Genomic DNA, 22480 nt, shown 5'->3' on the forward strand with positions numbered 1-22480 from the left:
ATCTTTGCCCTAGGAGCTGTGTTCTCCAGACCCCATCAGCCCAGGGTGGCAGCATCATGCCCCACTCCCTCCTTCTGAGAACACTTCCTGTTATTCTGTTGGTGTTTAGTCATTACGTCGTGTGGACTCTTTTGTGACCCCATGGACTGTAGCCTTGTCCATGGGATTCTCTGGGCAAGAATACTGGAGTGGGTTGCCATGCCCTCCCGCAGAGGATCTTCTCAACCCGAGGATCAAACCTGAGTCTCCTGCATTGGCAGGCAGATTCTTTACCCCCTTTACTGAGCCACCTGGGAAGCCCTCCTGTTATTACTCTATCCTTTATAGTAGGGAGCACACCCTGAGCACAGCCTGGCAAATGGCCTCTCCTTCTAACTTCCCCCAAATTACTCATCTGGTGCCCCTGGGGACCTGATTGACACAGGCCAAAGTCCAGCCCTACACCCTTACATAGTTCAGTACATTTGAGCCATGACCCCTCTGCTGGTCATCTGTGCCTTAGATTACGCATGGAGAGGTCCCATTTGTTTATTTTGTTTTTATTTCCATGACTCTAGGAGGTGGGTCAAGGAGGAGTCTTGCACAACAAAAGAAACAATAAACAAGGTTCAGACAACCCTCAGAATGGGAGAAAACAACTGCAAAAGAAACAACTGACAGAGGAGTAATCTCCAGAATATATATAAGCAGCTCACACAGCTCAATATCAGAAAAGCAAAAAGGCCAATCAAAAGATGGGCAGGAGACCTAAATAGACATCCCTCCAAAGAAGACATACAGATGGCCAAAAAAACACATGAAAAGACTGTCAACATCCCTAATTACCAGAGAAATGCAAATTAAAGCTATAATGAGGTATCATCTCACACCAGTCAGAATGGCCATCATCAGAAAATCTACAAGAAGTAAATGTTGGAGAGGATGTGGAGAAAAAGGAACTCTCCTACACTGTTGGTGGGAATGTAAATGGAAACGGCCATTATGGAGAACAGTATGGAGATTCCTTAAAAAACTAGGAATAAATCTACCACGCAGCCTGGGAATCCCACTGCTGGCATATACCCTGAGGAAACCACAATTCCAAAAGACACACGTACCCCAGTGTTCACTGCATGCCGTTTACAATAGCCAGGACATGGAAGTAACCTAGACGTCCATTAACAGACGAATGGACAAAGAAGGCGTGGTACATATATACAGTGGAATATTAGTCAGCCATAAAAAAAGAATGAATTTGAGTCAGTTCTGGTGAGGTGGATCAAACTAGAGCCTGTTATACAGAGCAAAGTAAGTCAGAAAGAGGAAAACAAATATCATGTATTAACACATATATATGGAATCTAGAAAAAGGATATTGAAGAGCCTGTTTGCAGGAAGGAATGGAGACACAGATGTAGAGAATGGATTTGAGGACATGGACACCACAGGGGAGGGAGAGAGTGGGACGAATGGAGAAAGTAGCGTCAACATATGTACACTGTCCTGTGTAAGATGGATAACTGGTGAGAAGTTGCTGTATAACACAGGGAGCCCAGGCTGGTGCTCTGTGGGATGGGATGTGGGAGGGGAGGGAGACTCAACAGGGAGGGGACATATGTATGACTGACTTGAGCTGTTGGTACCACAGAAACCAACGTAACATTGCAAAAATTAAAAAAAAAGAAAGCATAGAGAGGGTGGAAGATTTCAGGATCTCTAGGGCAGATCTGGGAACTCTGAAATCTGCAAGCAGAACACCCAAGCACATGGAGAGCTCAGTTCTGGTCCTCAAGCAAGAGAAATCAGCATGCGTGGAATAAGAAAAAGTGGTCTCATTAAAAGACCACTCCAAGTATGAGGGCCCCACAGGTGAACCAGAAGGCTGAGAGCCAAAGAACTGATGCTTTTGGACTGTGGTGCTGGAGAAGACTCTTGAGAGTCCCCTGGACAGCAAGAAAGTCAAACCAGTCAATCCTAAAGGAAAGCAACCCTGAATATTCATTGGAAGGACTGGGGCTGCAGCAGAAGCTCCAATACTTTGGCCACCTGATGCTAAGAGCCAATTCATTGGAAAAGACCTTGATGCTGGGAAAGATCAGGACAGGAGGAGAAGTAGGTGACAGAGGATGAGATGGTTGGATGGCATCACTGAATCAATGGACATGAGTTTGGGCAAACTCCAGGAGATGGCGAAGGACAGGGAAGCTTGGCGTGCTGCAGGTATAGGGTCGCAAAGAGTCCGACACGACTGAGTGACTGAACAACAGCAACAGGTAAACCAGGTTGTACATGGAGATTTAATACAAAGAGTAAAACTGGAAATATCCCCTAGTAAATGAACTCCTTTTCTAGCAAGTTCCTGCTCAAACACGGTGTCCTGCTCACTCTGGAGTCCATCTCCATCCTTTCTATCAGAGCTGCATTCTCACTGATGCTTGAGGGGGCAGTGAGGGGACAAGAAATGCTAAGCAGAGGAAACTAAAACCGCCTGAAAGACCTGAAAGATGATGCACATGGAGACGTGGGGGAGAGCCTTGGAGAGACTTGGGAGAATTCTCAAGTGGTATGAGGAGCCTCTGACTGACAGACAAAAAAAGAGAGCATCAACCAGGATGGTGGACATGACCTCCGTGGTGCCCAGGTAAGTTCTAAATTCTAAGTCGCTAAGTTCTTGGTATCAAGAAGTAGTTCCCTGGTGTTTCAGTGATAAAGAGTCTACCTGCCAATGCTGGAGACACAGGTTTGATCCCTGATCCAGGAGGATCCCACATGCTGCAAGCGCTCCCATGCCCTTGAGCTCATGCTCCCCAACAAGAGAAGCCATTGCCTCAAGAAGCCTGTGCACTGTAACTAGAGAAAACACCCAGAGAGCAACGAAAACTCAGCACAGCCAAAATATAATAAAGTAGTTCAGTGGGGTCTCTCAAGAGAGAATGGCAAGAACCAGAAGCTCTGCCCCAGCCAGGACCCTCCTCTCCAAACCTTGCATTGCAAGAGTCATGTCAACAGAAAATGCTAGAAACAGTGCACCTAGATTCCCAGCTCCTACCATTCTGCCATTTTTGCTTTGTCTGGCATCTCTCTCTCTCACAGACATGCCCCTTCTTTTTGCTGAATCATCAGAAAGTACATCATGACACTCCAACTCTAAATACTTTAAGTGTATCTTCTAAAAATAAAGACTGCCTCCTACATAACCACCCTAACCATCACCACGCTCAGAAATCTGACCCAGCTTCAACCCGTGATCTGGTGCCCAGTCTACAGTCCAGTGTCCTCAGTGTCCCCAGGGTGTCTGTCAGAGCTCTGCTTTCCTGTCAAGGAAGGGGCAGCATCCATTTAGTCACCATGTCCCCCCAGGCCCCTCTGACCTGGAACAGGCCCTGCTCCTGTTACCGCTTCCACTGCGTGGACAGGTGACAGTCCAAATCAAGGTTTTACAAAACAGCCCTTGACTGTTTCTTCATGGGGAGCATCAGGCTGAGCATCTGGGGGCAGGATGACTCTTGCCACTGCTTCCCATCAGGGGATGCAGGGCGTCAGCCTGCCCCGATGTCCGTGAGACTGAGCATGACCCCTTGACTAAAGTGGTGTCTGCTCTCCAGGACCTTCTCACCTAGTGATTAACAGGTATCCTGTGGAGCAACAGGGAAAAACCCTGTCTCCACACAACCCCTCGCCCAGGGGTGTCGGCATTAAGGATGACTGCCCAAATCAGTGGCTACACCACGGGCTGCTACACAGTGATTCTGACCCTGTTATTCCTTTGGCTTTACAAAGACGTGAAGACAGGGGAATTCCCTGGAGGACCAGCAGTTAAGACTCCATGCTTCCCATGCAGGGTGCAAGGGTTCAATTCCTGGCCGGGGAGCTCCCACATGCCTCACAGTATGGCCAAAAAAATAAATGAAAACACTTAGCATTAAAAATAAAAAGAAATGCAGACATTAAAGTTAAATCTACGCCCTGGAACATATCCTTCTGAAGCACAAGTGAGTCCATCACTGAGAGGCTGAAATCCAGAGGCCCGAGTCCCAGCCCTTCAGTCAAGGAGTCCCATCCCTTCTGAGTCCCAGGCCCATCTATGGAGGAGGAGCAGGTGACTCTGTGCCCTGTCCAGCTCGGATCACTGGTTTGAAGGAACAGCTGTCCCAGCTGGCAGATGAGAATCAGTAAGAACTGAACATTTCTCATCACTATGGGGCCAGAGACAGGGACCTCAGAGGATCCCTTGAGTCCAGGCCCACGCAGGGACAAAGGACGACCCCATCCAGGACCTGTGGATGGTCAGTCATTGCCCCAGGGCAGACATCAGTGGGGCCCAGAGTGGTCAACAGAGGAAGGGTGTGGGGAAGAGCCCATCCAGCCCTGTCGCCCTCCTATCCCATCAATCTCATGTGCTGACTCCACACCCCAGGGAGGTTTAAAGGATGTCACGATTCCACTGCATCCTTTCAACCTCACACCCAAAAAACATAAATGTGTAAGGGTGATAACACACAAAACTGAAGTGGAATGATGTCAGCTGTTCAAGCAAGTGGGAACACCAGAACACTATCAAGGCAATTGCATTAATCTGCTTCCAATTGTGCGTGGAATTTGATAATCATCTTAAAGGCAGAGATTGGGAGAACAGCCAAGCATCTCATGTGATGACAAAGGAAGAGCTTACATATCATGTTCAAGGGCACCACGCTTTACTTAAACCATTAACTCAGAGCTCACAGAAGTCCTTAGAAATCAGGACAGCCATCCTCTCTTGGAAAGAAGCAAGCAGGCAGACAGACTGCCAGGCTTGTGCCAAGTTCACCAGCTGGGCAGGGTGGCTGACTGGGAGTAAAAAGCAGGGAGCCTGGCTCCGAGTCTGCATGTGAACCACAGCTGATGTCACCCCTGTGCCACCTCGTGCTACAGGGGCTAAGACAACAAATATAGGGACCACACTTGATGGGCCCAAGGGGTGATTCTTTCTGAGGTTAATGTTGACAACAAGACATCTTTGCATCACGTGTTAACCCTAGAACTGAAGACCCAACACCTGAAAAATAAGTGGTCATCATCACAAAATCATTCTGTTTTGACTTCAGGAAAATAACTGAACGCTTGCATTCACTGCTGCCAGAGTTCAGAGGTCCATGGTATTAATGTTGCAGTGGGTAGAGGGCTGTGAGCTGGGGGGCTCTTTGCCTGTGTGAGTCTCTCAGCCCACAACTTGCAGAGGGTGTGAGAGCAGATCATGGCGCCCTGGGTCCTGAGGCTCCAGGGAGTTCTGCCTGGAGACCCCTGGCAGCGAGAGGAGAGGGATGGGAGGGTTGATCCATTAGGATCAGTGGTCCCCAATATTTTTGGCACCAGGGAACAGTTTTGTGGAAGACAATTTTTCCATGAACAAGGGGTGGGGTTGAGGAACTGTCTTGGAATAATTCAAGTGCATTACATTTATTGTGCACTTTAGATTATTATTACATCAGCTCCACCTCAGATCAGCAGGCATTAGATCCAGGAGCTTGGGGACCCCTGCTTAGGATGGAGGACAATCACACCTGGTGGTCAAACTTTAAGCACGGACTCCCCACAGCAGGGCAGACTTAGCCTTGTCCCCATCACTGCCACCAGCACTGATATAACAGTGCCCACTAGGGCTGTGCAAACTATAGGTACTGCCTGGCCTTATAAATAAGATTTACTGGCACTCAGCCACCCCTGTTTATGTATTGTCCAGGGCTGCCTTTACACAGCAGATGTGACAGAAACAGTATAGGAGATAAAGCCAAAAAATATTAACCATCTGGACCTTTATGCAAAACTTTGCCAACACCCAGAGAGAGTGTGTTTCTGGTCACAGTGAATCAAAGCACCCACTGCCATCTGTAACCCTCAGTCCTGCCTTTGTCCTCTTTCCCAAGGATGAGGGGCGCTGCAGATGTGGCATAAACACGGTCCTCCCCACACCCTTACTCCAACCCACAGAAGGCTTTGGCCATCCCCAGAAATACGCATTTTTATGGATTTCACTGAAAAGTCTGTTTCAGTCTGAACCTCCAGCCATGAGAGAGGTAAATACATAAATTGGGGCTAAGGCTGGGTCCACTATTCATTCATAATCTTGGGTTTGGAGAGAAATTTCCCCCAAATAGTCTAGAGGGCATATTTCCAAGGAAAGCAGGTTGCTTCCTTTGTGACTTTCCTGAAGAATTCTGGAAAGCACACCCATGGTGCCAGGTGAAAATCTGACAACGTGCAGGCTCTCCCCGGCAATCACACCCAGAACAAGGCTTCGCTCCAAGTCAGCTAAACCACTGCCTGCTTCCCCCAGGCCTAGCCCAGGGTTTTTGTACCAAGAGCTGCTCCCTGGTATCAGGTGGGAGAAGAGGCTTCCTCTGAGAGAGCTCACGATAACAGGACTTTTTGCATCATTAGAAAGTATTTATCATTTCTCGTTTATCTGTAAGCGGTTAAAAATAGCTGCCTGCTTTCCATCACACAGGACTCCAAATACCCAGCAGCCGCACCAGCGTCTGAAACCCGCCCCCGCAGCGCCTTCCCATCAGCAGAGATAGTGAGCTTGCAGGAACACGCTTTCTCATACTATCAGCTTTCCCAGGCGTGGTCCTGGCAGGGGAGGGAAGCAGGGCCTCGTCGGGGTCAGGGGTGGAGGCACTGTGCGGCTCCCTCTGAGATGCACAGCCCTGTCTCCAGGCGCCTTTTCAGAGCCTCCACTCTGGGCCGGGCGCTGTGCCAGACACCCGGGAAGAGAGATGGACCAGAGCCTGCCTGCTGCCCTCTGCAGGGCCCCCGTCTAGGGCAGATCTGCGGCCAACAGAAACGGCTTTGCCTTCCAAACATTAACTGTAGAAATGGGCCCCTTGGGCTCATACCTCACTGGCAATTTCTCTGCCCCGGCCCTAGACTCTACTTCCCTGTCCCCTCCAAGGGACCCCTTGAAAGGGAGGAACAGGCCCCATGCCTAATCTTTCCTGAGGGAACCAGCCCCTCCCTGTGGTCTGAGTACAGCTGTTCAGTTCAGTTCAATTCAGCTCAGTGGCTCAGTCGTGTCCGACTCTTTGCGACCCCATGAATCGCAGCACGCCAGGCCTCCCTGTCCATCACCAACTCCCGGAGTTCACTCAGACTCACGTCCATCGAGTCGGTGATGCCACCCAGCCATCTCATCCTCTGTCATCCCCTTTTTAGCTGCTCCACCCCCAAATTCTAGAAGGTCATGTGAACAGACATGGCCAATGAGAGAGCAGGATCTTCTCCCACCATGACTGGGGGGCCAGGATGGGCACGTGACCCAGGTTGGCCAATCACAGTCTTTTCTAGATTTTGAATGAAACTGACTTTTCATTCATAAAAGACAATTACTCTCCTTCTTGAAATCTCAGGACCCAAACCCATATAGGTCTGAATCTACGGGAGCCAGCAATGCCTCTATGAAGGGGCTTGGCAGGAAATGAGTTGACATGGGGGAGAGCAGAGGCAGGGAAAGGAGAGACCAGGTCATAGCAGTATCTTCTGGGTCCATGGATCCACCCATGCTTGAAGCTGACTACTCCTGCCCTTCTTAGTGCCATGACCTCTCCCTTCTGCCTAAGCTGATATATCCAACACAGTCTTGACTGATGTAGGCATGTGCTGCTCATTTCCCATTTTATAGAAGTGGAAACTGAGGCTCAGAGGGGTCAACTGACTTGTCCAAGGTCACACAGTTCCAGGTGGAATGGTCACTCAGCCAGTGCTCCTGACCACTGCACTATCAGCCCATGCCCCTGAGGCTTGATGAATCCCCGGTGCAGGCATCCCTGCATCTTCTTCCTTTGCTCTAACAGAGAAGCACCAGGCACTGGCACCACAAGTTCACTGATACAATACTGCATGAGCCTCTGGTGGCAGGGAGGTGGGGGTGTCCCAGTGGTCTGCTACCCAGCAAACAGGCACCCCTCCCCACTCCATGTTATGTGGCCCCCAGAAACTCACTTGGTGTTGGCTGGCTGGATGTTGCTCAAGTAATAGTGCACCGAATGGTAGAGCAGCCCCACAATGGTGGTCCAGGCTGGGGAAAGAGCAGACGACCAGACACCTGTCAGCATCCCCAGTGATAAACAAGAGAAACACAAAGCCCCCACCAAAAGTGCTTGCCCAGCAACACACAGTGTAGATCTCAGACCCGGGAACCCAGCAGCTCCTCAAGGGCAAGGGGAGGGACATTCAGGGGCAGAACTGACCATGAGGACAGAGTTCCAGTAGAGATTCCACTCCACCCTTCAACTGTGAATGCAGCCACGGCAACCACTTCCTGCTCCGCCCCTGAGCCATCTCTGGGCACGTGGATGCTGCAACTCTTGGCGGAGAGTGAGTGGGTGGGTGGGTAGACATTCCAGGAACACCATGCGCCTCTGAAGGCAGAGCCCGGTTGAGCTGTGGTTGGCGGTGCCAGGCAATAGCACTGCAGCCATGAGTGAATGTTATGGGCTATGTGTGTTTGCAGTATTTACAGCGATCTCAGCACTCCAGAGAGGCAGCGGACGCAGGATCCACAAGTCACCCAGACACCTGTTACTCCTTCTGCTGAGTCCCACCTCTCTGTGCTATTCCAGCTTGGAAACAGGAATCATCCATTCTGTTACCTCCTTCCACTAGCTTAATAGGAGGCTGGGAGGAGCAAGTCCCCCGATGCTTCCTGAGTTCTTCAGGATATCTGTTGAGTGTGTTGAAACTTCAGGAATGTATATTAACAATTCATGTCACATTTACTATGGGCCAGGTACTGGTGTAAGAGCTGTCTCTTCTAATTCTCACCACAAAAGATTGGGGCAGATACTAAGACTGTCCCCTAAGTCACAGATGAGGAAACGGAGGCCAGGCAGGTTCAGTAACTTGCCCAGTTGAGTGGCTGAACTGGGATTCGAGCCCAGGAATTTCAGCCATGGAGTCGGTGCTTGTGACCAGTTAGTTCTACTTCCAAGTGTGAGAAGTTTCCATGTGGGCAGACCACATGAGGCTGTGATCTTGCTGATTCTAAAGACCTGGGGATTTCTAACAGTAAAAGCGGCCACATGAGATGAGACCCCACGTGCAGTGGTATGCCTTAGGTCAACCTTGGCATTGCCCCTGGACCTCTCCCTTCTACAGTTCAATCCAAGTGTGGGAGGACAGTCCCCTGAGAGCAGGACACCCCGGCATCCCTGAGCACCCTTCACAGAGCAAACTAGAGGGTACAGGGAGCAGAGGTCAGCTCCCAAGGGCTGGGGAGTGAGGGCCCCGAGCTGGAGAGGGGACCACCACCCAGACTGGTCCTCAGTCTTGAAGGCAGAATGGGAAGCGTGTGGCCTCTGGCCAAATGGTCAGGTGCCGAGAATCCACAACTCCCTTGACTGCCCAAGGTCCCTGGGACAGAGTGACACGCCTGCAGAGACACAGTCATCTTTCAAGGGGCAGGGGGACAGTCACAATAGCAAAAATGGCCAGAGCCACCCGGGCCCCCCTAGAGAGTAATTGAGATCACCTTGGCTGCTGTCCCATCACTAACCCTGACTTCAACTGCCCAGGAGGAGAAGCCCAGGCTCCTGAGCAGACAAAATCCCTCACCCAGCCACCCAGCCTGAGGCCACCCCAGCAGGGAGGGGAGGTGGCCACATCAGCTTATGGTCCACTAAGAATCCTCCAGTGAGCAAGTATAGAATGCAGATTGCCAGCCTGCCTCCTCCGTCCCCATGCTCAAGGCCTGATTGTAGTCGGCATTAAGGGTCCCAAGCAGCACTCACCTTGGCTGTGGAAAGCCTCGTGGGGGATCTCGATGTAGTTCTGCCCCCGGGCCGGGAAGCGGTAGTGGGAGGAATTCATGGTCTTGGGGAGCACTTTGGCCACTGAAAAGTCTAAAACAAGCCAGAGAGATGAAGCTGTAGTCAGTCAACTCCAGAGCAGGAAACTGGGCTGTAAAATCCCATCTGCTTTTGCTTTTTTTTTTTTTTTGACAGAATGAGCTCTCCTGGGGAGTGTAATTACCTTTAGGAAACAAGAACCTAAAAGTGAGTGTCCAGAGCAGTAACTGCGACCATGTGGCAGACCTGTCTGGCTGCCACCTGCTGCGTGGGGGCGCGGGCGGGGCTCCTGGCCTGAGGTGACCCCTCTGCCCTCAGGGTAGCCCCTCAGCTTAAGAGGCCTCAGCACCAACCGCATCCAATCTGGCAGGGAGACCCCCGTGCTGCAGGGCTCCTCCTCCACACCGGGGACCCCACAAGACACAGGAAAATGAAATGCCCATGACACTCATCTTCTAAGTGAGGCTAAAAGCATCACCGCATGGAGGGACCTGCCTTGGCCGACAAACTCCCATTAAACCAACCCAAGTGAGTGAATGAAGCTTCCTTTCCAGAACTGAGGCTCTGGTGATAAAGTATTAGGGTACCAAGCTTCCCAGGTGGTGCTAGTGGTAAAGAACCCGCCTGCCAACACGGGAGACGCAGGTCAGATCCCTAGGTCAGGAAGATCCCGTGGAGGAGTAAATGGCAACCCACTCCAGTATTCTTGCCTGGAAACTCCCATGGACAGTGGAGTCTGGCAGGCTATAGTCCATGGGGTCGCAGAGAGTCAGACATGATTGAACAACTTAGTATGCACACATGCTCCCTAGACACAGATTCTGAGAATATCAAGAACCATGATGACCACTTGTAGGAGACCGTGTGACCAATATCTTGGAGAAACCTGCAGCTGACCCTAGGGAACCTGGTACCCCACAGACACTCCGGGGGCTGCTGCTGCTCGTCTCCTGCCCTGCACTGAGACAGTTGTCACCGAGATGAATCTGGCCCTTAAGTCAGTCTCAAAGGCTCTCGTGGTCCTATGTGCACATCCCAGCTGAGCACAGTTGTTCCGACCTAACTCTGTCTTTCTCCAAAATGTCACTGCACATCAGGCAACGTAGTTTAGGACAATGAAGAGGTGCATCTCCACGCACGGCATGTGAGGTTTATGTGTACCTGGGTGCACGCAAGAAAATGCAGGAGTGCAGCAGAATTCAACAAGCAGGTGGCACTGCCTGCACCCCCGCTTCCACCCGCCCTCGCCTGCGGCACAGCCAGCCTCACCCACACCCCCACTGCCGAGCTACCTGCCATGGACGAGGAACCCACGATGGCGACCTGGGGCTTGCTGGCCTGCAGGTTGTAAGTTATATGGCTCATGACGGTGTCGATGGTGTCTATCAAGCCCGGCACCACAGCGCTGTCCTGAAACAACATCACGACAGGAAGGAGACGTGAAGATGGAGCTCACTCAGCACGTGCATGAGTTGGAGGCATCAAACGCACAAACGCACAAGATCAAGCTTCAAGTTCACTGTCAACATTCCTGCAGAGGAGGTCACCCAGCATCGGCTGAGTGATGTTTCCAGCCAAGTTCTGGCCTCACGACGACCAGGTGAGAGGAGAAACAGTCACACTGTTGACCCATTTCACAAGTGTGGAGGGGACCGCTGAGGTCACCCGCCCTAGCAGAGCTCACACAACGTGAATACTGGCTGAGGCTGACCCCAGTCACCAGAGCATCAGCTCCAAGGCTTCCACACTCAGACACAGAGTGACTGGACCTGGTCCTGGGTCCACTCTGAGCTCATTGGGGACCTTGCCATCTCTCTGATCTGCACCCCCTACTCCATCCTCTTCTGCTTCATGAGGAGGGGGCTCATTGCTCCCAACACCCTCCAGGATGAAGACAGCAGTTCTGTCCTAATCTCCACAAAGGGGAGGGTACTTTGAAGGTGCCAGCACCCCAAGTCACCCCTGGCCTCCTTGACAAGCCTGGTGTGTGTCTTCCTTTTTCCAAGGTCCTCTCTACTCTGAGTCCCCAAAGCAGAGGCGATCCTAGTGGGTGCTGCCCCCAAGGAAGCAGGGAGTCCCTCCAGGACACCCTGTATCTCTGCAGCCCGCTCAGACTGGGCTGATTGCCCCTTATCCTCAGACACACGTCTAGCAGGGAGGGGGCATCTCAGTTCCCCTGAGGGTGTGGTGTGTGAATCTCTGCCATCACACCCCTCTCTCCTTCCCACCCTTCTGAAAAAAGCATCCATCTGTTGCTAAGTGTCCCAGGCGTTCTCTCACAAACATATGCTCCATAAGAGTCTAATGAGCTGGAAATAGAACATGGAGGCCAATTTTAGACATTTTCTTTCAGGCCCATGGCCTGACTTCAATCAGCCAAGCACAGTTAAGCACATGAAAATCTGTGTTTCTGGCATGCAGTTCTGTTGGGTAGTGGCTGATTCATACCTTCCCTTTAACGCACAGTAGAGCCTGCCTGAATCTGAATAGTTTCATGATTATTCATATTTTGTGGCAGAGCATTCAGAAAAAGTTCATGTAAAATGATGCTGAAAGTATATTTGCTCAGGTCCTCCTTGGCCATCTCCTGGGGGCTTGCTTGGTGGCAGTTCTGTCCCCCCGGAAATCATCAATTTTGGAGGACTGTGTCTTTTAAAACAGAATTTGTTTCTAGGGAATATTATATTGATCTTAAGCTCATGACTGTTTTTCTCTTCCTTTGCCACTGTGAAGTCCCTTCCCATTCTATTTGAAGCTGTTCAAATAAAAAGTTCAGGTGTAAATCTTGGAGCAATCTCACTCATACTAAGAAGGAGAGGTCATTCTGCCACAAACTGGCAGATACGTTTTAAACACTATAGGAGTTCAGGAGAAGGAGTACTTTAAATAACGGTGTGCTTGTAGCCCTTCCAGGCAAGACAGTCAAGAGTTCTCCTCCTCCCCGCTTCTCCACCCCTGCTGGGCAACCCAGGAAGTCACATGTTGAAACAGTAGCCTCAGAAAATGGGCAGAGCCAGGAATCAGGTCACCGGGCAGAGAAGAGGCTCCCCAGACTCACATCATATTTGGCATGGGTAAGAACTAAATGTCCACTGCATGGAGCCACTGGGATGTACAGTCTATTTGTAACGGTGACATAGCCTAACCTAGCCTGACTTATACAGCATTGCTGAAGAATACTTATTATCATTAGGAAAGATTCTAATTAAAGAGAAACTAGTAAATTCAGATAGCATATTTACAGAATATATGCATATAAGAATTATGTATAATTATATATAATTCCCTGGCAGTCCAATGGTTAAGACTCTGTGCTCTCACTACCGAGGGTGCAGGTTCAATCTCTGGTCAGGGAACTAAAATCCCACAAACCACATGTTGTGGCCAAAAAAGAGAGAGAGAAATAGAGAAATTTCTATTATATGCATATAAGAGAACTGAAAACTAGATTGTAAGAAACACACACACACACACACACACACACACACACACACACACACACACACACACATATATATGACTTCCCTGGTAGCTCAGATGGTAAAAGCGTCTGCCTACAATGCAGGAGACCCGGGTTCAGTCCCTGGGTTGGGAAGATCCCCTGAAGAAGGAAATGGCAATACACTCCTGTACTCTTGCCTGGAAAATCCCATGGATGGAGGAGCCTGGTAGGCTACAGTCCATGGGGTCACAAAGAGTTGGACACGACTGAGCGACTTCCCTTTCACATATACATAAGAATATGAACAACCATTATCACTCAGTCTGAGAATTTCAGGTGACTTTTCTTTTATATGTATTTATTATCTGCATTTTCTAACTACTCCAAACACATTCACATGTTTTATTTCTTAAATAAGTAAAATCAAGAAAGTTATTCTTGAAAAGAAAAAGCATTTCATTCTCCTAATTTTTAGAGTACAGAGAAAAGGAGAAGCTGCTTTGATTTCTACATATAATCACTCATAATCATGAAGTGTATATTATCACGTTTGACTTTTCTCATTTAATACAGTGATCTTTAATCAAATATGTTTTATTATCATTCAGGGACAATGTGATGGTAAGAAAAAAAAAACCAACCTACTAAAGTGATAAACAAGCATATATTCCTCATGAAGAAATTCAACCATTTCCCTGCTCTGTGTTGAGGACAGCACCATGTACTGATGTTTGCAGAGCTCTGATCCATAGAGAAAACAGAGCATTGAAAATTAATCACAGATCCTGTCGAAATGAGCTCTAATATCCCAGATCTCGTGACTGAGAGATGCATCATTTCTCTTATAGATGTGAACTGGGCCATATTTATGCCACTTCAAGGAAGACAAAATGGTTCCCAAGGTACTTCTGAAGACCAAAATGTTCTTTTCTCTTACCTCTGATACAGCAGTCCAGCTAGGCAACCGAAGAACCTCTCCCACGGTGTTTAAGAAAGTCTAAAGGCAGACAGGATGACACTGCTTAGCATATATTCTTAAGCCTCAAAATCATAAGACCTTTCATTTTCTCATCTCCATCAACCACAGGCTGGGTTTTGCATATATACAGCAGTAAACGAAAATAGCTCTCATCAGTGCATCAGGTTATATTTACAAAGCACTTTGATAGACGGTATCTTATTTGCTCCAGGTGACACTCATTAGTCAGTGGCAAGTATTGAGGTCGCTGACTCCTGATCTAGAGCAGTTCATTTGAACAGAAATATAATGCAAGCCAAATTTTTGTTTTACATTTTCTAGTGGCCACATTTTTAAACTTAAAAGAAAATAGGTGAAATTACTTTTTAATAATATATTTTACTTAGCCAAATATAGCTAAAATATCACTTCAACATGCAATCAATATAAAAATCACCAGTTTGATATTTTACATTCTTCTATTACACTAAATTTTAGAGCTCCAGGGTGTATTTTACACTTTGAACTGGCCACAGTTCAAGTGTTCAAGAGCCACGTGTGGCTAATGGCCACCTTATTACCCAGCATAAGAAATTCCTTTTCACTTTCTTGTTCAACTATTGGTGATGAGAAGCCAGGACATGGTGGAAAATTGAATAATGGATGCCAAAGATTTTTATTTCTCACCCAATCCAAATTGTTGGGGTTTGGGGTAAATCCACATGATTCCTCTACAGGACACTCAGAGTCAAGTATCCATCCCCACATGGCCCCCACCAGCGGTTTCAAACTGATAACCCACAGGTTGCATCCATTCATAAATGTCTTTTATTTGGTTTGTACACACCTGCTTTTAAATTTGTTAGTTGCCCACTTTTCTCTTTTTTTTTTTTTAATGGGTGAGAGTCCATTTTAAAATTCTGGGGTTTTGCTTTGCTGGCAAAATCGGATGAGATAAACATAATGGTTAAAATCAGGAGGCTCTTGAGAAGCTCACTGCTACTCCCCATGAGTGGGTACTTCCTGGTGAGCCACAGTCTCTACTCCTCCTTATTGCCTGTCTGACCTAATACCCATTTACTTTGTTCATCTGGCTCCTGAAAGCATTTTATTTTGCTACCTCTGACACTGTCCAATGTATCTGAGGGGAAACAGGGGAGTTGAAAGAGTAAATCACCCAGCTTTAACATAGTTTCCTGTGTAGACTTGCATGAAATTTTATGTTCCGATATAGACATCCCTGTAAGACTACAGAAGGGCCTCTACCCTCCCTCTGGATAGCCTCACTCCCACCCACTGAGCTTAACTGAAGAACCCAGAAGTGCTTCCTACCGGAAGCCTGAAAGTGCTTATACAGGGCTGTCTTGGCCCCGCCCATTTCTCCATATGATTGGCTGAGCCACCGAGCCAGTTCCGTTCCCTTGGCCAGTGATTGGTCTAGGCGTGGTCATGTCAGGGGAACTGCAAGGGGAACCACGGGAAAGAATTTCCTACCCTGTAAAGACAGAAGTGCCCCCTGCCTTTCCTTTTCCTCCTGGTCTTTGTCAGTGAGGTGTAGTGTTTGGAGCCATTTCAGTCACTTGGAAATAGAATAGAATGCCAAGGGAACTGCAGTTCTGCCACCTAGATCCCTGCTGTGAACGAAAGACTGAAGTAATCAAACCTGGAGCGAAGCAATTAAATGCCCCTATTTTAACAATACTTGGTCATCTTACTGCTTACTTGCAACCAAAACCATTCTAACAGAGACAGACTTGGGTCATCGAAGTATTCCTATGTCACAGACTGGGAAACTGAGGCTTGAAAACAGCATAGATCTAAGGGTTAAACCCAGGCTTGCCTGACTCCAGAGTCACTGAGCGGCTGCAGCTCAGGACACTTTTCAGACTCCATGGTCCATCTTCACCCTCTCAGTCCTGAGCCTCTTGGAAGCAGGAAGTAGTTCTTGGTCATCATGGATCCCTAGAACTTACCACATTCTATGAATGAATAAACAAAATCTGAGAAGGCTTACTCTTGCTTCTCTCACCTGGGCAGGAGAGCTACTGGGACAAATGCCTCCTAGCAAATCAAGACGTCTTGTTTACTGAACACACGCTTTCCCGTGCTTTTTTTTGGCTGCTTTTTTGGGTTTGTCTTCAGCAAGGAAACCAGGAAGGACCGAGAACTCTTAAAAAGTGCCAGAGTCATACTATGCACATAGGAACCTTCTAAGAACCCAATAAAGTAAGTACTACTATTATCTCCCCATATCTCAGATGAGCAAAGTGAGGCAGAGATATAAAGTAACTTGACCAAGGGTGCACAGTAAGTAACCAGCAGAGAGATGTTCATCCCAGCAATCAAACCCTATACATCCTGCTCTTAACCCTTATCTACACTTTTGAAGTGTAACAGTCTCACATTCCTTTTCTCTGGATATCAGCAGCCAAGAGCCCTGTGCTGAGATTGAAGTTATCAGGCCCATACAAGCCCAGCATCCTCCTCTACCTTGACCTGGAAAGATCTTAAGGAGAATGTAAAGAGAAAGTACCTTGGTTCTAGTGCCATACACGGTGCATTCACTAAGTGTTTTCAATAACTCTGGAAATTCTCATTGAGATACATCACAGCGTTGGGGTCACACTACGACCCCATGGCTAAATCTGCCAAAGACCCAACTGTGCATTCTAGCTGTTGCCAAGGGAGGTAGCAGAGTTTAGAGCCAGAGTTGCAAATTCAAATGCCTACAGGGGTCAAGTGGGGCTTCCCTGGTGGCTCAAACAGTAAAGAATTTTCCTGCAATGCAAGAGACCCAGGTTCGATCCCTGGGTCAGGAAGATCCCGTGGAGGAGGGCATTGGCAACCCACTCCAGAATTCTTGCTTGGAGAATCCCACAGACAGAGGAACCTGGTGGTTTGCAGTCCATAGGGTCACAGAATTGGACATGACTGAAGCGACTAGGCACGCGAAGGGGCCAGGTAGATGGAGAGACAGGACAGCCTGGCGGACACTGGGAAAAGGAGATGAAGAGTCGAGTCTCATCTGAAGGAAAATCCACCGAGCTGTGTACAGCTGACTACACAGTGTGTAGTCCACGCCATCTGGCTGTTCATGAGAATTCTGAAATCCAGACTTCTATATAAAAGTTTCTGATTTTTTCAGCTCCATGTAGGTCAAACAAGACTCACTTGTCAGCCATGGTCTGGCAGTTTGCCATCCCTGATCAACTGGGCACAGAAATCACATAGCCGTTACCTTGGTGAGGTTGAATGCTGTCTCCTCTGAGAGGGATTTATTGGGTAAGCTGAGGGACATATTTTGAAGGTAACTCAGAACAATTCCAGGACTCCGGAAGTTTTTCCTCTCCTCTGTCAAGTTGGTTATGATGGGATGGTAGGCATCGGTGGGCACCTGAAAGAAATCAGTGACGTGAGTTCTGTTAAGGACTAAAGCCAAGATGTCTACAGAAGTTCAGTCTGTCCTTTGGGCCTCATGCTTCTCACACCATAATAATCATGATGATAGCACTTCTTATATGCTCTTGTGACCGTTTAACATATATTAACGTTTCATCCTTACAACAACCTCATGAAATACACACATGATTGATAGATGAAACTAAGCATATTATGCAGAAATAAATGAGAGAACTGGGATTTGAACCCAAACAGGTGGTTCTAGAGTCTATTCCCTCACTATTACATTAAAGTTCTCATGGAAGGAAAGTTGATTGATTACAAATGCTCATATCAGACTTTCTAAAGGAATGGATCCTTTCCTCAAACATCAGAAGAAGATGGTGCAGAGCCAAGCTAAGTGTCCAGGCCACCTCCTTCTCACTCTCCAGTCATGGTGCCACGTGCACCAAGAAACAGCCTCATGTTGGGTGATCCTTGGTAAGTCTTGTTGACTCCATGCGGGTACCTGAGGCTACAGGTCACGGGGAGCCGAGGGTCTTCCCTTCAGTCACATTGAGCGTCAAGAATTAGTGCTAATGCTGGCTACCAAGACAGAGCCAGTTGGTCTAATGGGATTCTCACTCTCCTGGCACATAATCCAAGCAAATAGACATCACCAAGATGGGGGGCAAAACTAAATGCATCTGCTCACCACGGTGTTCACTGTGGGTGTCACGGAGAAGCTGGGTGATGTTGAAGACAGTGAAAGCTGCTCTCCTGGAAAAAAATTTAATAATACTACTTAATTAAGGACTGAAACATGGTCACTTCGTTCACCCTCAGGAAGGCCTGGTGTTTTTTGTTTGTTTTACAAAAATCTACCAGTTTCAGACACAAACTAAGAGAGCCTGAGAACGCGGTGAGTAGGAATGTTTCTGGAAAGATAAAGGTCTAATAAATCAGCCAAATGGGGAGATTGTATGGATTTTCACAGATCAAATTATTTTTCCATTTATAGTCTAAATTGCTTGGAAACACCCTTCAGGCAAAATATCATATAAAAAGATGATTTCATACAAGCTTGCACCAATTTCAAATAAATAAAGAAGCAAAAGAAATGGATTTCCATCACCCTGTGGACTAGTTAGACATAAAATACAGAGGGTTGTGAATCACTGGGCTGGGACAGACAGGAAACCTGGCCCCTTCCCTTCCAGCGAGATGACACTGGAACCCAGTCAAGTGGTGGGGAGACCATCTTCTTGAGCCCCTCCCATCCAGAGGATTCTATTCAAGAACTCATGTGGTCAGTTATGAATGACCACAATCAGAAAGACATCCAAAACCAAAGATGTAGCCATGGGACTTCTGTGGTGGTCCGGTGGATAAGAATCCACCTTGCAATGCAAGTGATACAGGTTCAACCCCTGGTCTGGGAAGATGCCCCATGCCACAGGGCCACTAAGTGCTCGAGCTGCAACTACTGAAGCCCTCTCGCCTAGAGCCCCTGCTCTGCAACAAGAGAAACCACCACAATGAGAAGCCTGCACGCTGCAAGGAAGAGTAGCCTCCACTCACCACGACCAGAGAGATTCCGTGCACAGCAATGAAGACCCAGCACAGTCAAAAAGAAACAAGATGTGTGCCATGATTTACTGTTTTCTGCCTGTTTGTCATAAGCTAAGGGATTAGGAGAAGGGCCCCCTCCAGACAGGTCACCCAGGGAAATGCTCCCTCTTTGGGCACCTGCAGCCTAGCTCACGGCTTCATGTGCAGACCGATCTTTATGCAAAGAACAGGTTCTACCCTGTCCTGTGGGCACAGCACCACAGCAGCTGGATTTCAGCCTCAGTTGTCTGTCTGAGCACAGCTGCCCTGAACCCAGCTGAGCTGGACTACGTAATGGTCCAGGAGCCCCACACCAGGTCTTCAGGGGTCTTTGAGGGACACGTTTCAATACAGGATTCACATCATGGCCTCTGCCTTCAGAACCAAATCCCAAGTGATGTGGGATTAGAAGTCCAGTTCTGGTTCAGTAAAGGTAGGGCCTGAAGCCCCCAGGATACACAAGTATTAAGAGAGTACTTCTCCAGTCTCCCAAAATCGCACAGAGCCCTCCCCAAATGTGAAGAGTGAGGGTGAACACACACACGTGATTCAGTTGCAGGGACTTCCTGACACACTGCACTGTGGCAGCAGGGGGTGGAGAGCTGGGGTGGAGGTGGGGATGGGGAGACTGACAGACCACATCCCTGAGCCCAGAGATGTCCTGGTGACAGGTTTTGCTGTGACAGCTAAAAGGGCCAGGAACATTAAAGCCTCTTTCCAGTGATGCTAAAACAGTAAGCTCCTGGGGAGGCAGGAGTCGTTTGAGACTCTCAATAACACAAGTACAGATGCTATCTTGGTCTCTAGGTGACAAATCTCAGAATCTTAGGCAATAAACTGCTGTCGATTGATATCCTTTTTCCTCCTAAAGGACGGTGTATTTTGTCTTGTGTCACCTCTGTGAAAGGGAATGAATTCTGTTTTCTCGGTGAAAGATGGAGACATCAGAGGCTGCTGTGGATATAGGCTGGTTTTGCTTGCACAGTGGCTCCGAGATCAGCGCCCTGATTGTGCTCTGGAGGGGGACTGGTGGGGGGAACCCTGACCTCACTGCCATTTCAGTGGGGTGGACTGTGACTCAGGCTTAAGCCAATCAGAATATTCCACATCCCCACCCACAGTAATTGGTTCCTGGTCAGTGGGCCAACAACAGTGATGGCCAGCAGGGTGGTAGTAGATGACAGAAAAAAGAAGTTCCTTGTTTCCTGCTAAGGTTTCGTGGGGGGGAGGGGAGTGGCGGGGGGGAGGCGGGTAGGAATGTGCTCCTGGAGGGAATGGCAGCCATCCTGGCACCACAAGAAAACAAAAGGCAAAGTCCAAAACAGATTCCCTAGCGACATCACTTGAGCCACGAACTGTCACATATATGATTCCATGTATACGGAATATCCAGGATAGGTAAATCCACAGAGAAAGAAAGAAAGTGAGTGATTGCCAGGGGCAAGGGAGGAGGAAATGGGGCGGACAGCTCATGGGGGCGGGGTTTCTCTGGGGAGGATGGTGGCAGAACGTGTGGACATAGTAAGTGCCACTGAATCGTGTGCTGTAAAATGGTGACACTCACATTCCATGAGTTTTACCTCAATTTCTTAACAAAGTGACTTCCCAAGTCCCACGGCTCATGGTGGTTGAGCGAGACTTTGAAACCAGGTCTGCCGGTCCACCAGGTCCCTGGTCTGAACCACCGCTCTGTGCTGAGCAGGAAGGGAGGTGGGCAGAGGGGCTCTCTGGGGGTCCATGGGTGAGCTTGACACGCGGAAGGCATGTGGCAAACATTTGCGGATCAAATGGACCGGGAACACTTGCTTCCCAAAACTTTCCATAACCATCTATCACAAACTTCAAAAATTCCCTGGTGACCAGCATGAGAATATTCGCCTCAGTGTGTTTCTGGTAAATTATTAATTCCTCCATCTTAGGGAAAAGGAGTTTTAGAAAAAACTGATCAGGACGCAGTCAGCCTGCAGTACCAACAGCCCAGCAGGAGAGAGCAGAGACCTATCTGCTGCTGGTAAAGGGGCGGTAGGTAGGAAGGTCCCCGCCCCCCAGAGCTGACGTCACACCCGGCTCTCAGCCCCTCCCCTCTCACTGACCAATGGCAGCTGTGAAGTACATGGCGATCTCATCCGGTGTCAGAGCCCGTTCCCAGATAATGAACTCATCAAAAGCTCTGTTCTCGTAGCTCTTGGTCTGGTCCTGCTTAGACCCCAGCACGAGGTTGTCATTGGACTCCCCGTAGGCAGGAGACGCTTTTCCACTTGGGTCTGAGGTCCTCAGGGTCCCGTTGACGTAGACTTTCAGGCCCTCCTCAGACTTCCATGTAAACAGGACATGAGTCCAGTAGTGGCCTGGGAAAGAGCAGATACACTGTTCTGAAGACGTGGGTTCTAGCTCAACACTCGGTGGTCATCCCAGTTTTAATCACATTTCTCTCCCTTATAATAGTAGGTCATTGGTTGAGTCCTAAGTCATAATATGGGCTTTCCCAGTAGCTCAAATGGTAAAGAATTTGCCTGCAATTCAGGAGACCTGGATTTGATCCTTGGGTTGGGAAGATCCTCTGAAGAAGGGAATAGCAACCCACTCTAGTATTCTTGCCAGGAGAATTCCATGGACAGAGAAGCATGATGGCCTACAGTCCATGGAGTTACAAAGAGTCGGACACAACTGAGCAACTAACAACACACACACACACAGGTCATAATACACATCTGACTTCCCTCAGTCTTAGGAGCTCAGGAAAGAAGTTACTCTCACTCCCCAAAGCCCAGAAGCCTCTTCAAAGATATCCTTTGCCATTTTAAGTTAAATGAAATAATAACTAATGGTCCAGTGTGTACATGTCAAAAAAAAATTTTTAAGTAAACTTTTTAAAAAGGAGAGCTTATTTTAAAAAAATTAACTTGTTCAAAAATATTTTTTAATCCAGCGTAGACCACCCCCAGGCAAGTCAGTGAGACATACCTGAGAGCCTGATTCAGCCCTCAGGCCACCGGTACCCAACTCTGCCCTGACCCTGAGCGTGTGACGGCAGTGTGGGGGAGGACAGACCACTCCTGGCTCTGCCAGACCCTCCATCAGGAACCTTGGTGGTGACTCATGGCTCTGGCATGAGAACCACATTGACCCACAAGAAGAAATTTCGCCGGACTTTGACAACAGCTGGCACCACAGAGGGCCTCATTTCATTGTGTAGTGGGTGTTCAGATGCACCCAGTGACCTGTGCTGAAAGGGGCCCTTTATAGGATGTGTAAGCAGTTACCCCAGGCTTCTCGCTCAGGATTGGT

General features: G+C 48.5%; 1 protein-coding gene across 2 annotated transcripts in view; it reads right to left on the bottom strand.

Moving 5' to 3' along the window:
* ADGRD1 (adhesion G protein-coupled receptor D1) overlaps positions 1–22480 on the bottom strand; it is a 176458-nt gene that overhangs the window by 122222 nt on the left and 31756 nt on the right. For both annotated transcript variants that reach the window (XM_004017305.5, XM_004017304.5), the window contains 7 exons: positions 21286–21540; positions 18297–18361; positions 17442–17597; positions 14183–14242; positions 11096–11213; positions 9747–9857; positions 7960–8035 (listed from right to left, as the gene is read on the bottom strand). In XM_004017305.5, coding sequence (XP_004017354.1) covers positions 7960–8035; positions 9747–9857; positions 11096–11213; positions 14183–14242; positions 17442–17597; positions 18297–18361; positions 21286–21540 — 841 coding nt within the window. The remainder of the gene's footprint in view (positions 1–7959; positions 8036–9746; positions 9858–11095; positions 11214–14182; positions 14243–17441; positions 17598–18296; positions 18362–21285; positions 21541–22480) is intronic.

Source organism: Ovis aries, chromosome 17 (genome assembly GCF_016772045.2).
Source record: "Ovis aries strain OAR_USU_Benz2616 breed Rambouillet chromosome 17, ARS-UI_Ramb_v3.0, whole genome shotgun sequence".
Lineage (NCBI taxonomy): Eukaryota > Metazoa > Chordata > Mammalia > Artiodactyla > Bovidae > Ovis > Ovis aries.